The sequence below is a fragment of the Vitis vinifera genome, chromosome 5 (assembly GCF_030704535.1).
Source record: "Vitis vinifera cultivar Pinot Noir 40024 chromosome 5, ASM3070453v1".
Classification (NCBI taxonomy): domain Eukaryota; kingdom Viridiplantae; phylum Streptophyta; class Magnoliopsida; order Vitales; family Vitaceae; genus Vitis; species Vitis vinifera.
The window spans coordinates 25,766,001-25,783,162 of NC_081809.1; the positions used below are offsets into that span (position 1 = coordinate 25,766,001).

Consider the following 17,162-nt stretch of genomic DNA (forward strand, 5'->3'; position numbering starts at 1 on the left):
GTGAAAAATATATTACAAAATTGCTCAAGACAAATCCATATTCTCAAAAACTGAAGCCCTTTGAATTCAATGAATTTAATGAACTTGTTTCTTTCTCTTGTCACCAGCCACTCGGTGAAGGAGCTTACAGTTGCAGTCTCCTTGTTTCACCCATTTCACATTAGCTCATTGTTGGAAAAAATGTAATAATTTGATATAATATATACAAAAGATGAAATGAAGGTTTGAAAAATATTGACTAATGAAAGAAATGTGGATCATTTCAGATAATGAATATAAATAAATCAACCAGATGAAGCATAAGCTTCATGATTTGAAGTGTACAAGGGGATTAAAGATGCAAAAGCACAATTAACTAACAATTGCTACTCCCAGCAAGACCATAATGAATGAAAGCATTTATAATCACCCCACCCTTCTTGAGACATTTTCTAAAACCTTACATTCTCATTGTGCGAGATCTTTTATAAGAATAATTTACCTACCTATATTAAACAAGTTAAAGAAGTTTAGATTGCTCCTTTGCAGTCAATGTGTTCATAATTGCAGGCATTTAACTAATATATTTCTTATTAAAAAAAATTAGCAAATTTACTGTAGAAAGGAGGGGAACAAAACAAACAAAACCAGCAGCAACTCAGTTAAAAGAGATGTCAAATAGGATTCCGAGATTACATGATGCAGAACATATTAAAAAAGGAAAAATATAATGTGAGTATTGATAGTATTGAGAACGCTAATTTAGAAAATTAAATCACAGAGCTACCTTAACAGGAAGGTCATCAACAGAAAAATTGAACTCCTCTCCCCACATAGGATTTCTTGAACCAGGAACCATTGAACTGCAGCAGCAACAGAACTAAAATAAATAAGCACAGGCAAAAATGAAGATATGATATAAACTGACACAAAATTTTCTTATAAGTTTACTCACTAGGAAATGGGAAAGAGAAATAGAAAAAAGAGAGGGGAAAAAAGAAGGAGATAAAGAATCAAAAATGCCCAAGGGGGGTACAGAGATATACATGGAGCACCAACACAAGAAAACGTAAAATGAAAAGAAGAAACGGCACCTTGGACCCCAAGAGGTACCAAATAATGCAAATAATGAGGACCACAGACTGAAGCCATTCCACGGTGGATAAGAAAATTATCGGTCAATTCCTCTTCCTCCTTACAGAAACAGCACCTACTGGCCAATATCCTACCCTCTTTCTCTAAGCTAGTCCAAAGTTTGAATTTTCTACCAAACAACTCTCCTGAAAAAGAAAAAGAAAAGAAAAACCAAAAAAATAAACTTTGGAGGGGCAGGTCATCGCCAAACCCTCCTAAGTGAAAAAGGCGTACTACAATTTGGATTCAGGGCCTTATTTAGAATCTCACCTAGAAACATCCAGTTTTACATAACTTCCACATTATCTTATCCTACTTACCTACAAGCACAACGACACCATGTACAAGACAAACAATTCCACAATTTCCATCTCCCAATTATGGAACTTTTTACATGAACCTAAAGTTCCAATAACTCCAGCCAACTTCTACATTTCCAATAATCTACCACCACAATCTCTAGATTCACGGCAATGACAAATAGATCCAGAAAATAATCCCCAAGGGTATTCTCACATCAAATATCAAATCAAAATTTCATTCCAAACTCATCACCAAAAGAAATACAGATCAAGGGAAAAGAAACATCTCATCCTTTTCTAATAGCTTTCTAGGGACTTGATACTATCACGCATCTCCTTATTCTAGAACACCAACCACCCTTTTCTCCATAATAATCTTCCTCCAAAACTTATCCCTATCCACAACCCCCCTCCATAACAACTTACTCATTGAAGCCTTGATAAGAATCTATAAACTCCAGGTATCCACACCCCCTTCTCCTAGCTAGCAGGCTGGCACAACATTCTATCACCCAGTTTACTAGATGCAATTTCCTATCAAAACTTCAAAACTCTCTCACAAGAAATCTATTTGAATTTTCTCTGACCTAGCTTTGACCAAACAAAAAAGGACATAATGCCCACTCTAAAAAGGGTACTCTTGATGAGCACAAGTTGTTTACTCTTAGCAATAGATGCAGAATGTCTGTCAAGGTTGTTTTGGGATCAGGATATTTCTTCTTCTTCTTTTTTTTCTGTATATTATAGGCACCAAACAAGTAAGCAAAAAGAAGTGAAATTTTCTTGCTAGAGCAAAAAGAAAAAAAAAATTAAAAAATAAAAATAAAAGGAAGGGAAAGAAATAAGAGAGAGAACAAAAAAACAAGCTCCCTTTCCTCCCTTGGAGCTAAGCCAAAGCCTATCATGGTCAATAAATGATCATCTATTTACACTCTAACCCATCTCTATTTTAAAAATATCTCATCCTTTTTATTGCCATCTTTTTTCTTTTAATATTTCTTAGTCTTGTATTTATTTAAAAAAAAAAAAGAAAGTAAAGTTGTCAAACTTCCTCTTTTCATCTTGGCACATGTTTTTTTTTTTTTTTTTTGATAGGCAAATAAGAAAATAAATAAAAAGTGCCTAACATGAGATGCACCAAATTACATTATATGTATACAATCACCCAGACCACACAAGGAAAGGGTAAATAGAAAACACACACCTTACCCTTACTTGAAGTTAATGCAATCTACAAATTTAGACACTAAATGGTCTTCTATGTACACTCTAACCCAATCCAAAAATCTAGATATGAAATAGAATTTGATTGCTTGGTCCAATTGCTCGACGTCATTAAATGACTTCCTATTTCTTTCCTTCCTTAGAGTCCAGAACAAACACAAGTAAGGGGCCCTCCAAGCTGTTTGCCACTTCTTCCTCATGAATGAGTCATACCAACTCAATAGGTTCCCTTTAACTAAAGAGCATCACCTAGACCACTCCAAAAAGAGAAAAGATTAGCTGCCACAACATTTTTGCTTTAAAACAATGAAGAAACAAGTGATCCATCGATTCTCCCTCACCTTTTCACAAGAAACATCCATTCAGCAAATCCATCCTTTCCTTTTAAGCTGGTCTAGTGTCAAAATTCTGCCCTATGTTGTTTCTCATGCAAAGAAGCCTACTTCATCAGAACCCAAGTAACCAATAGTCTACACTGTGCTTGCTTGTGGGGAAAGGCTCCCTACCTCCCCTAGCTAAGAAAGCTTATAAGGATATAACCAAGACATTGCCACCCTTGGTTTCCTTCTAACTTAACTTGTCCTTCTCTTCCCTTCTAATTGACAAAGCGTGCAATTTCCATTAGAATCCTCCATATCTTTGAGTTCCAAATCATTGAATATCTTGAAAAGCAAGGACTCCATTTACCACAAAGTTCAAAGTATCAACAAAGTCGTATCCACCTTGGGCCTTCCTACGCCGAGTCTGACACCTGATGCCATCTTTATCACAGACTCAGCCAAAAACCGGTTAAACCCAGTTAACTCAGTCGAGATTTTGAGTTAACTCAATTGAATATTTAAATATTCTCTAATTTTACCCAGAAATCATTTTTTTCCTTCCAAATCACAACAAAAAGCAACCAAAATTGAGAAATCTCTAAAAAAAATCAGAGATTTTTGAATAGTTTCAAAACCCATTACCTTACCCATTATGAAAAAGAAAACGAAAAGACATCCTTCCCATCGGCGATGTTGATGTAAAGAATAAGAAGGAGAAAAAGAAGAAGAATTACCCATTATGAAGAAGAAAACAAAAAGACATCCTTCCCGTTGGTGATGTTGTTGTGAAGAAGAAGAAGAATTACCCATTATAACAAAGAAAAATAAAAGACATCCTTCCCATCAGCGATGTTGTTGTTGTTGTTGTGAAAAAAACAAATAAGAAATACCCATTATGAAGAAGAAAACGAAAAGACATCCTTCCCATCAACAATGTTGTTGTGAAGAAGAAGACCGTCGGCAATGTTGTTGTGAAAAAAAAGAAAAAGAAGAACGGTGATGTTGTTATGAAGAAGATGAAGAATGGCGATATTGTTGTGAAGAAAAAGAAGAAGAGAAGAGAAGAGAAGAATTACTCAAAGAATGACTCATTGTGAAGAAGAAAACAAAAAGACATTCTTTCCATTGGCGATGTCGTTGTGAAGAAGAAGAGGAAGAAGATGATGATGAAGAAAGAAGAAAAAACATCCTTCCCGTCAACGATGTTGTTGTGAAGAAGAAGAAGAAGACAAAAAGACATTCTTCCCATCAGCAATGTTATGAAGAAGAAGAAGAAGACGAAAAGACATCCTTCATATCAACGATGTTGTTCTGAAGAAGAAGATGATGAAAAGACATCCTTCCCATCAGCGAAGAAGAAAAAGAAGACGAAAAGACATCCTTCCCATCAGCGATGTTGTTGTGAAGGATGATGATGATGATTATGATGTCTTTGCTCTAGCTCCATAGTGTCGGTGGCACACCGCATGGTGTGGGCATTTGCTGTAGAGAAGGCTCTCTACCTCTGCCAAATGGGGTGTTCTTTGTTCGTTTATGGTGTGGGATTGGGAATTTGAAGATAAAAGGGTAATTATATTAAAAAATATTTATTACATTAAATACTTATGTGTGTTACAAACAGGAAATTGAAGATTATTATTTTATATGGTAAGTTATGGTATGAATTTCTTCAATTTGGTTAATGTATTATTTTATATGGTAATCATGTTATATATGGTATATTATTTTATATGTTAATTTATTGTTAATAATATATTGAAACCATTTCATTTATTATTATATTAATATGTGTTTAAGTTTATTAGTTTTTAAAGTTTATTTAGTTGTATTTAATTTTTAAAATAATTTTCACAATATTTTTATAATTTTTGAATTTTTAATCTGTCTCATTTGCATATCATCCGATATTGAGACCGATGTGCCTTGAAACCCTCCAAGTCAATGACCAATACCACGACTTTGAACCATGATTTACTGCCCTTCCCGACCTTCTCCCACACCTTTGCCACTCAACCTTCTTTGTTGGATGCTATAAAGAATAACATCAAGAAGGCTTCTTCCAAGGACAAGTCATCACAACATCTATCTTTCCAAAATTTAACTCTCCTCTCATTCTCAACTATGAAACAAAACATGGATTTTAAAACATCCCACCCCTTTATAATAGCTTTCCATACCCCCACCCCATTGCCTTCTCGCACCCCCCTCAAACATTGATCCCTCCTTCCTCTTCTCTAAACTTTCGTATTATGGTCACTCTTTTTCCTACGAATCTCCAATTCTAGTTGCCAAGTAAGGTCTTATCTAAAGTGGAAAGATTACAACACCTAGGCCCCCGCCTTTTTTACCCAAACAAGCAATAGAACAATTAACAAATGAAGTATTTTACCTAGCGCACCACCACCTAATAGGAAGCGCCTCTAAATCTTCTCAAGCCTTAACTAACTCTTCTCGAAATGATGAACAATGACATGAGATAGAATGGAAAACTTACTTTTGATCAACATAAGTCTCCCTCCTTTAAACAAATGTTGATCTTCCACATTGTCGATCTTCTTTGAAATCTCTCCTCCACAACATCATACACGCTTAAAGATTTACAAGGAGCACTTGAAGGAAGATCCGAGTAGGTAGTGGGCAACTTTACCATCCCATAACCTAGCACAAAAGCTAGTCCCTCCACATTAGTTACTTTCTCAATAGGAATAAGTTCACTTTTCCCCAAATTAATTTTTAGTCTAGAGATTGCCTCAAGTCATATAAGAACCCAACTCAAATATTCCAATTGATCTCAATCGGTATCATAGAGAATAAGGGTGTCATCGACAACCAAAAGATGTGACACTTCCATCCCCTCTTCACTCCTTCCACACGCTTTGAAACCCAAAATAAAACCTTTTTCCTAAACTTTGCACAAAATCTAAGTGAGAGCCCTCATCGCAAAATAAATAAATAAGGGGATAAAGGATCCCCCACCTTAAGCCCTAAGAGCTTTTTTTTTTTTTTTTTTTTTTTTTTTTTTTATAGGTAAACAAGAAATGAATAAAAAACATCAAAAAGAGCGCACCAAAGTATACAAGATGTATACAACGGCCACCAAAAGATGGCCAAAAAAATAAGGAAAGGGAAAACACAAAACTAATCCCTCCCATAGTAAGAACCCAACCAATCAATAAAGTCACACAAGGACATTGGTCCTAAAGCTATCTACAACTTGGTCCAAGATAACAAGTTACAAAGGAACGAGTTTTTTAGACTTAAGATAGAGAGCTCCTCATTTTTAAACAATCTTCTATTTCTCTCCTTCCAAATTGTCCAAAGGAGACACAAATGAGTTGTTCCCCACACTTTTTATGTTTCCTTCCAACAAAGGACTCACACCAATCCAACAAAGTCTCTCTTACTGAGGAAGGCAACACTCAAGATACACCAAAGAGAAAGAACAAAAGCTGACACAAATCCCTTGCTATATCACAATGAAGCAGGATGTGGTCAATCAACTCCTCTTAGACATGACAAAGGAAGTATTTGTTAGCTAGGGACCACCCTCTCCCATAGAGTTGATTTAAAATCAAAACTTTACCCCATAAGGCCTCCCAAGTAAAGAAACTCACCTTAGGTGGAACCTAAGAGTTCCAAACAATAGCTTTTGGGAAGGAGGTTGAACTCTCAGGCTCTAGGCAAGCATAAAGGGACTTCACAGAGAAAGAACCACTCTTTGTCTAGCCAGATCATCTTATCTTCTACTTTCTTGTTCACCGTCTTATCTTGAAGCCTTAAAAGAAAGTACTCCACGATATCAATCTCCCAATTGTTTAGATTTCTAGAGAAACTAGGAGTCCAATAACCACTAACATAAGACTGATTCCATAAATCTGCCACTCATGCCTCCTTTGAGCTAGCTAAGGCATGTAAGAAAGGGAAAGAAACATACAACAGTTCATCACCACACCACCTATCCTTCAAAAAATTAATCCTCCTCCCATTGCCCATAAAATAAATAAAATAAAATAAAATAAACTTTAGTGTTGACAATTGCCCACAATTTCCTTATAGCTTTCCATAGCACAACTCCGTACCTATCACTTACTTCCTTAGAACACCACCCCCTTCAACTTCCCCATATTTCCCCTCTATAAATTACTTCAAGAAAGCTTCCCTTTTCCTTGCATACCGCCAAATCTGCCAGCTAAGAAAAGCCTTGAAAATAACCCCCATTTTGTTGCTCTTTAACCTTGAAACAATGGCTTCATTAGTAATAAGAACTAGGTCTAGAATCTATCTTCCCACCCCTAAAAGCATGTTGATAGGCTGAAACCACCTTTCAAACAACTTTTTTCAGCTTGTTTGCCAACTCTTTAGATAAAATCTTATATAGTCCGCTTACAAAGTTAATGGATTTAAAATCTTTCAGATTTTCTACACCTCCTTTTTTCAAGATCAAAACTAGGAAGGTGGCATTTAAGCTTCTTTGAAAAAAGCCTTGGTTGAAAAACTCCTTAAAAAACTACACACTTGGAGCTTAACAAAGCCCTAAAATGACTACCAAAAGGCCATAGTGAAACCATTTGGCCTAGAGCTTTATCCCCTCTCAAATTGGAAAAGGAGGAAAAACCTTCTCTAAAAAAGGCTCTTTCAAACTCGTGAAGTCATCACTCTCCTAGACTTAAAAGCTCATTCCTCTAATGTTTGATCTCCAATCTTTTGATTCAAAAAGGAGGAATTGAAAGGCCCTGCACACCTCATCCTTTATCTTAGCCTACTCAAACAACCATGCATCATTAACTCTTCATTTTTTTTTTTATTTTTTTTGATCAGAAACGAAGAGAAATATATTAATAGAAGGAAAGATACAGGAGAAAGAAAAGAAAAAAGAAACAACAGAAACCACTAGAAGGATGAGAGGTCCTTCCTACACAAACTGAACAACAGAAAAACCACCCAACATTAGCTAAAAACAAAGAGAAACCCCAAAGAAAAACCCCAACAAACTCAATCTTTTGAAGCGCAAACCTCACTCCAGTTGAGTTGTAACACATTTAGAGGAACTCCTCTAAAAGCTGCAGAACAAGAAGCCCAAAGCGAGGAATAGAACAAAATCAAATCCCATAACGTCTCTTCCGATCTCCCCTTATCCTCAAAAATCCTATTGTTTCGCTCTTGCCACACTATCCAAACCAAAGTAAGGCAAGCAACTTGCCAAAGAGTCTTGCCTCTTAAAGAGTTCCCCAAGCCTTTAAAAGCAATAACCAACATGTCCTCAAAACTCCTTGGAGGGACCCAATCCAACCCAGCTAGCTTGAACAACTTGTTCCAGAGTCCAATGGTAACAGGACAATGAAGAAAAAGGTGATCAATCGACTCTCCATTTCCTTTGCAAAGAATGCACCATTGAGGACAAAGGGACTTGTAAGGTCTTCTCAATTGCAACTTATCATTGGTGTTCACCTTCCCATGAGCTACTATCCAAGCGAGGGCCTTAACCTTTGAAGGGACTTTTGAACTCCACAAAAACTTGGCCGAAAGGAACAAAACAGGATTAGAGACTTTTGACAAGGCCAAGAAAAAAGATTTCACCAAAAACAAGTCTGATGAAGACAAAGACCACGCTCTAGAATCTGCCAAAGAAGGAGAGAAACGCACTGAACTGAGGGAGGACATTAATCTCTGAAGGAGATCAATTTCTGAATCGGTAAGATTGCGACGAAAATTTAAATTCCAAGCCAATGGAAAGGAATTGCCAAGGACATTTGAAACAGTGAGGTTTTTTATATAAATAACTCTATAAAGATCAGCAAATTGCGAGCACAAAGATTGGTTACCCCACCAAAGATCTTCCCAAAAGCGAATTCTCTCCCCATTGCCCACCACTAGGCGAATAAAAGGGGAAAATTCCTGGAAAACTTGAGCAATAGCCTTCCAAGGACATCTGTGTGACCATCTAACCACCATGTTGGCGTCCCATCCATTAGGATGTGTCCCATATATACTCACTATAACCTTATGCCAAAGACCACTCCTTTCTCTAGGGAACCTCCAAAGCCATTTCCCTAAGAGAGCAATATTTCTCAAAGAAATCTTCCCAAAACCCAAACCTCCCAACTCCTTTGGTCTGCTAACAACCTCCCATCTGACAAGATGATCTTTCTTCCCTTCCCCTGCCCCAGACCATAGAAAATTCCTTTGCATCTTCTCAATCTTCTCAATCATTAACTCTTCATTTAGCCTATAAGTTTCTTCTGCTACGACCATTTTGTGGGAAAATTTGGTGCTTTTGTCCCCATCTCATAACCAAGGACGAAAATATTGAGATATATCGTGTATCAAAGAAAATGGATACATATATAGGTAAGATATATTAACTAATGGAAATATTGGATTTTATCAGGAAAAATTGTCGATATATCGACAATATATCGATAATTTCCGATAAATCAACGACACAACCAAAAAATCGGTCATGGATGGAAACAATCGCCGAAATTTCGACTATAAATCGGCGATATATCGACGAAAAATTGGCGATATATCAATGATGTCTAATGCCCAAACTTTTAATTTTTGTTTAATGGGCCAATGTTGGATCAACCCAACCAGTCTATACATGAAGACTTTTAAATCTTCTCTAATGGGCCAAATGATGGATGAAGCCTAATGACTTAATAGATGTAAATTTTTAACTTTAGTACAATTGGCCAAAGGCAAACTTAGGCCCAACCAGCCCATCTATTGTGGCTAGGTGCTATATAAGGCAACACCTTAAATAGAAACTATAAAGCTTTTCAATCTCTCAAAGTTTTGATGTGGAATTGTGCTCTTATTTAGACAAAATGAAAAAATCTCATGCAAGATAAGGACTCAAACTCAGGTACTTAGGTTTAAAAAAAATGGCCTATGTCATTAAGCCAAACTTATTTTATGGTATATATATGCTTAAAATTGTCTATATATATAATTATTATACGTATATTTTTATATATTGTAATATATTTTATAAATTAATTAAAATAAAATTATTATAAATAAGTTAATTTTAATTATCTTATAATCTATTTTGTATACTAATTAAATATAAGACAAACATAAAATCATAAATAAAATTATCAATATTTTTAAATAAAACTATTTTGTATCAAAATATCCACCGATATTTCCCTAATATATTCGATATATCCATAAAATCTAAGTTTTAATGTATCTGTAATTACTGATATTTTCATCCTTGCTTGTAACCAAAATCTCTATATTTTTGTCTCCACATAGTTTCTTCAATTAAGACCCACTTTCCGGACTCTTCCAAAGGCACATATTTGGCCTCTACCTGTTCAACTAAAAGGACTAATTCTCTCTCCTTAGTATCCCAAAACCAATATGAGATAAAACCTCTAATTTTATGGTCGCAACATTCCTAAAAACAGCTTTGTTCCACACTTTAAGATCATTTTTAAGGGCCTTTAACTTCACTACCAAATAATGACAATAAGGTCCATTTACATTGTAGCCCAATTACTGGTTTCTTACAACATCTTTGAAACCATTGAACTTAAGCCACATATTCTCAAATCTAAAAGACGACTTGCCTTTTCTTACCATCCTTAAGAATAATGAGGAAGTGATCAAAAATTGGTTGTCATAAAACACTTTAAGTTAGGCCCAAAAAATGGTTCTCCCACTTTTCTAAGGCTAAGAAATGGTCCAATCTTGAACAAGACTGAGAACTTTGTCCTCCACTCCACGTAAAAGTAAATCCAAAAAGAGGAAGATCACTCAAAAAATTCAAATCCTCTATTATATTTGAAAAATGCCTCATTTTTTAAGAAAGCCTTGAGCAGTTTCTACTTTCTCCAAAAATCTAATCAAATTAAAGTCTCCACCTAAGCACCAAGAATCTTCCCACAACCCTACTCTACTCAAAAATCCTCTCTACTCCCTTTAGACCGGTCCATACACCTCAATGAACATTTGAACGAAACCATCTTCACAGTTTTTGAAATGAAAGGAGATAGAGAACACTCACTTACATATCCATCAACTCCAACACCTTGTTGTCTTAGAAAACCACAATGCCTTCTACCAAAACCTCTGCCTTCCACTGCCCCCCATTCCAAAAATCTTCCCATACCCAAACTCCTAACCAATTGATCCAATGTCTCTAGCACCTTGGTTTCATAAAGGCAAACCAAATCCACTTTCTAAGACCTAATCATAGCCTTAATTAACTTCCTTTTCTCCCCATCAGTGGCTCCTTGCAAAGTTTTTGACATGTGAATACCCTAGTTCTTCATAAAACACTACAAAATTTATAATTTGAGAGGACTTACCAAGTTCAAATGTTTGGACCTTACATTGTTTTCATTAAAACAAATCCTCCATTTCTCTTTAATCCCACATCTTTTCCCAAAACTCTCAAATAAATGACCATCAACACATAAAATAATCAGATCTCAATATTTTCCTATCCATACCCATGCAAGCTTGTTACATTTACATCCCTATCAAAGATAAATCAGTATTATTTACAAACACTCATTGTGCCCATCAGTGTTGTTCATATCAACAATAGAACAACTTTGCAGGCAATCAATTAGCAGTAAACACAATCCTATTAAAAAAATAATGGTAAACACAAATAAAAAACAAAGTCAAAGATAATGAAGTGATATCATCTTCTCTATTTACTAAATAGGTTCTAACAAATCTAACATAAATGTCCTGGGCATGATAAGGCTTACCCCAGTCAACGAAAGTGATAAAAATAACAAAGAAATATATGTTTTAAATTATTAATCATTTAGAAAGGTAGACTATTAAAAAAATAAAAAATCATCATTTGGAAAGGTATGAGTAAAAAACCATAATCAATCACCTGAATCGCTTTTCCTCACCACAAGTGATTATAGCATAAGGATCAGACATGCCATTCAAGTTTGCACCAATAAGATTCTTAGCTGCCAACAATTCTAACTGAAAAAACATGGAAGCACCATCTCCTTGTCAACAAAAGGAATGCAAAAGAAGCAACCCACAAAAGATGAATTCTTCATATGATTATTATGTGCCAACTTCAATGGATAAAAATGGGGAAAAAGAATCATAATTAATACAGCACTTTTAACTTTAAGACAAGAAATGGAAGATCCAAAATACCTTGATAACATATGCAGAATTGGTTTGAGGATCTCCCTTCAGCTGGCCCATCTACAAAATAAGTGCAGAACTGCATGTCAAAGAAGTGGAAAATTACTCCATGAGAAAGATAGCATGCAAACAAAAGGAGTTTCCACAAAGTACATCAATTAGCTTCAGCATTCAGTTCTAACTTTCGAGATAACCATGTTTAAGAAGATAGTACAATCACATACTCAAACTTAAAGAGCAATATTTGTGCAACAAATGTCTATCATATGATACCAATCCGAAAACCTGTTTCATAGAATGCCATTACCCAGCATAACATTTAAATACCACACACTGCTATTAATTTTATTTTGCATTAAATGATTAATTAACATATAAAAATTAAAAATTGTGCAAAGGTTGAAACCATTGCTAGTGAGACAATTGAATAGTAAATTACCATTTTATTTTTATCATCAAATGAATAATCTTAATATTAATGGGATTCGTTAAGTAATTTAACAGTCTTATAACTATTTGGAGAGACAGGAGAGAGAATCCTTCATATGTTTTCTTAATAGCATAGATAAACAAATCAATACAAGAGGGTCAAGTCTCAAACTAATGACAAACATAACATTTTTAATATATTTTATTTTATTTATTTGTAATGAAGCCCACATAGTAAATTACCATTTTTTTTTGTCATGAAATTGACAATCTTAATAACAAGGGTTTCAGAAAAGTAATTAAATAGTCTAATAACCATTTGGAGAGACAAAGGAAAGAGAATCCTTCATTGGCTTTCTTAAAACTGCAGATAAACATATAAACTCATATAAGAGGGTCAAGTTTCAAACTAACGGTAAATGCAACTTAAATCTACCACCACCAATATTGGTTCATTATTTGGTGAGGTTCAATGGAACCAAGAAATTTGGACAAGGTACTGATATAAAAATGAAAAGAATACAATTCTAATTATTATAACTCACAAACTGAGAAATGTGGCTATTGATACATTTTCAGTGCCTACATTACCACTATTTATGGACCCAAATCACAGCATCTTAGGGATAAAATTTGAGTGGAGTTGGATGAAATTTGTCCATTAAGTTACATTATCTTATAGAAGGGTAATGAATTCATTGAAGTTGGATAACAAGCTCCAATGCCTGGTGGTTGTGGACTCTCATCCTGTTAGGAGGAGGGATGTTTCCCCTCTCTATGAGAACACGTGACTCAAAACCTAAACCTCAATTGTTTATCAAAAGTTGGAGTGATGAGTGCCAAGTAGTAGGGTAGGAGGGTTATAGATTTTTGCAAAAGCTGAAGTTTTGTTAAAGCAAACTCAAGATTTGGAATAATGAGTACCTAGAGAAAGAAAAGCCTAGATGCTCAAGAAAATTGAAATATTCATGCCCTTTAGGAGTTAAGCCACATGATGAAGGACTTGAGATATATCAGAATTTCAAGAAAATTTGAGCCTGAATCTTGAGATTTTTCTCTTAGCTATATGTGTAAGGTGATTTTAAGGTGCCCAAGAGTTCCCCATTTCAGAGGAAAGAAAATGGTGGAAGAGAACCTTTCAAGACAATGGAATTAAGGATCATTAGATAAGGATTAGGCTTTGAGTGTAAACAATCTTAAAATGTCTTTTTACCACAACTCTTAACAGATCCTTAGAGAATACATCTTGAAGGTCCTTCCATAGTTTCCAAGAGCTTAGATAGCTGGAAAAGACTTAGTTGTACTTATGAGCCATAATCAGTCTGCTTAAATTCTGCTTACTCTATTTAAAGAGAAATACAATTTTTTTAGAAAAAAAAAAAGAAAGCCATATTGTCAAGCTTTTGGAAAGGTTGTAGAGACTAGATGGAGCTATCTTAAGATCTAAAAAGAAAATTGCCTCAACAATCTAACTTTATTCAGAGATATAGCAATGGGATAGCAACAGCCAACTATAAGCTAGCTTGGACTGGACTGGATTAAGCTAAGCTTTAACCATTGTGGTAGGGAAAAAAGGCATCTTTGTTGAGGATTAGAAATCTTATAGTGAGGTCAAACCCTTGAGTCATACATGAATTTCAACCCCCCTGTGATGAGAGATCACAGAAGATAACAGAAAAAAGATAGGTCCGAACCCTTGAGTCTTACATGAATTTCAACCCCCCTGTGATGAGAGATCACAGAAGATAACAGAAAAAAGATAGGTCCTTGGCAATCACACCAAGATTCTTAGGCAATCATACTTAGGATTTCTTAAAAAATCTTACTAAGGGAAGACAATCACACCTTAAGAAGCTAAATAGCTACTAAATTCTCAATAATTCTTTTCATTAAAATTGAAATAGACTTATAGGAAAAGGAATACGACTCCTTTTCCTAATCAAATTAGAAACTAATACAAATAGAAACACCTTCACCTCTTTAAGCACGATATCAAGAAACAATGAAGGAAATAAAATCTTGAATCATCCATTATATGTAGTTTAACATTTTTATAATCCAGAAAATGAAAGGCTTGTCTCCAACAGCCAAATAATTGTGTGAGGCCCTGTAGCACGGACAATTTGTTTTTCACTCCAAAGATTAAAAATGCAAAATTCAATCTCTCAATTTCTTTTTATTTTCTTTTCATTCACTACATTTCTCTGCAACCGAGTAAAGGCTACAAGGTTGAACAAGCTATCGCTAAACTTCCATTTCATTTCATTTATTTTATTTTCTTTCTTTCTATTCGCTATGGTTCTCCGCAACCAAACAAAGACTTCAACGTCAAACAAACTTCAAACCTTTCATAAACCCAATCAACTCTACATCAAATGCAAAATTACACATTACAACCAAAAAATCATAATCATTCAATAAATTCAATCAATTAAAAAACAAGCTAACTTCTCCACATAACAAACCAAAATAAATTCTTTTCCAAATTAATCTAATATTACCAAATACAACACCAAAAAAGAAAAATCAATAAACACCAACCAAGCAAAGTAAAGTCAACCAAATTGACCTTGACATTATCATCGATCAAATCTCCGGCACCAATCAGGCCCTCTCCGGTCGCCTGACTCTCGTCTATCTCCCCATTCCCGAACGTGAAAAACCAGTACGTAATAATCACAAAAACCGCAGCCACGACGCTGATCTCCACTTCCCACCACGTCGGCACAAGAAAATGGAGCGCCTCCTCGATCATCTCCATCGAGAATCCGAATTCGCTTCGGAATCGATCTTAGGGTTTCGGAAGAAGAAGAAGAGAAAGATTCATCGGAGAACTAGAAGAAGAAGAGTGATGAGCATTAGAGGGAGAGAGAGAGAGAGAGAGAGAGAGAGAGAGAGATGGAGAGGTGGTCAAAGGAAAATGGTAAGAGAAAGGATGAGTGTTATAATTACGATTTTTTTTTACGAAAATACCCCTGTAATTTTGGGGTAATCTCGGGGGTGGTAAATGGGCAGGAGTGTAATACTGACGAAATACGTGGGGGGTTTTGTGGAGAGAATTCAAAAGAACTGCCTCTGCGTAACGCCTATGAGATTTTCCAAGGCTTTTCGCTGTTCGGTCCCTGCATTTGTCCATATTTCCTTTCGGGCCCCGTAGTTTTCTCATTTCAAGTCTGCCTTTTTTTGCGGAAAATATTTTTATTTTTAAAAATTATTGTTTTTATATTAATATAATATTTAAATAATTTAATTTTAATTATCAACACAAACATAATATAATTATAACATTTTAATCTTTATATTAACGGTCAAAAAATATGAAAACCATAACATATTCCTATTATTCCAATATATTATTAATTTTATAAATTTAAAAAATTATATTTAATGCTTAAAATATTGACTATAGTTAATCAACTACCCATAAATTATGGTTTCAGCTATTATATAATTTTTAATTTTTATATACTAATTTTTTTGGAAAAAATATTAGGCTAGTTTTTTAAATTTGTATAATAAAGTGGAATAATAAAAATTATTGAGATTTTGATTGTGTTTTTTGGTATTATTTTGCCTAAATTTTGACCGGCCTTTTGTCGTCGGCTCCTACCTTCAACCATGACCAAACCGCCGCCCAATACCGTTGGTCTTTCAACGTCAACGTATATATTCCAAAAAAAAAATCTTAAAATAAAATAAATATAGAATTTTCGTTGTCATTTTTTATTATTTTAATTTTGCTATCGTGAAGAACAATATTTCTTAAAGGCAAAGGATTTTTTGGCATCTAATTATGTACCAAACCAAGCAATTTGGTAAGATTCTTGGCTAATTAAAACGGTCAAACTTAATTTATGTAATCTAGCATTTTTTTTAGTAATAATTTTATTAAATATGTTTATATTTACGATATACTAACTATAATCATTGGGGTTATTATTCTCATTTAAGTCAATTTGTATGGAGATTTTAAAATACGAATAAGATCATTATTAAAATCATTGATCAACTTATTAAAGTTAGCTTTGATTGAAGATTACGATATCATATACATTATGATTTTTTATTCGTATTGATGTATTTTAAAATTGACACGGATATAAAAATTTGTAATTTTCATCCCAAAAGATGTTTAATTACGTAGATAGTTAACAATCCCATCAAATACATGAATTAGGGGAATAAGTGTTATCTTTTCGACCTAAATTTTTATGATTTTCATATCTTATATGAGTTGTATAAAAAGTTTTTATTGTTATATATGTAGTGAGAGGAGAATGAATCTAATTGGAAATTAGTTATTATGATCTTGATTTGGCTTGTTATTTAAATTAATTTTCATATTGTTCAAACAATTTTTTAAAACGTTTTATTTATTTTTTATTTTAAACAGATGTTAATTACATTAAAAATAAATATAGTTTATAATAAAGAAATATCATGAATTTGTAATCTATTTTTACTATGAATAATTTTGATGTGAATTATGAAATATTTAAATAAAAAAATATTGTTTTCCATAAAAATTTAAATAATTTTAATTATAAAAAACAACTTAAATTATTTCTTTATGCTTTCATAACCTTTAAGTTTGAGGAATATTCGAACTCTAAAATATAATATAAGAAAAAATCAA

The 17,162-nt window shown here is 34.1% G+C and overlaps 1 protein-coding gene across 3 annotated transcripts in view; it reads right to left on the reverse strand.

Annotated features, from left to right (window-relative positions):
- The window catches only part of LOC100261007 (BAG-associated GRAM protein 1), a 36,115-nt gene extending 20,672 nt beyond the window's left edge, over positions 1 to 15,443 (reverse strand). Inside the window, exons 1-4 of one of the 3 annotated variants that reach the window (XM_002273948.5) lie at positions 15,096 to 15,443; positions 12,107 to 12,157; positions 11,826 to 11,923; positions 767 to 842 (exon numbers count right to left, since the gene is read on the reverse strand). In XM_002273948.5, the coding sequence (XP_002273984.2) occupies positions 767 to 842; positions 11,826 to 11,923; positions 12,107 to 12,157; positions 15,096 to 15,287 (417 nt within the window). In that variant the 5' untranslated portion in view covers positions 15,288 to 15,443. Of the gene's footprint in view, positions 1 to 766; positions 843 to 11,825; positions 11,924 to 12,106; positions 12,177 to 15,067 lie in introns of all 3 variants that reach the window. The other 2 variants (XM_059737208.1, XM_019220188.2) reach the window with 2 other exon arrangements.
- Positions 15,444 to 17,162: the final 1,719 nt, after the last annotated feature.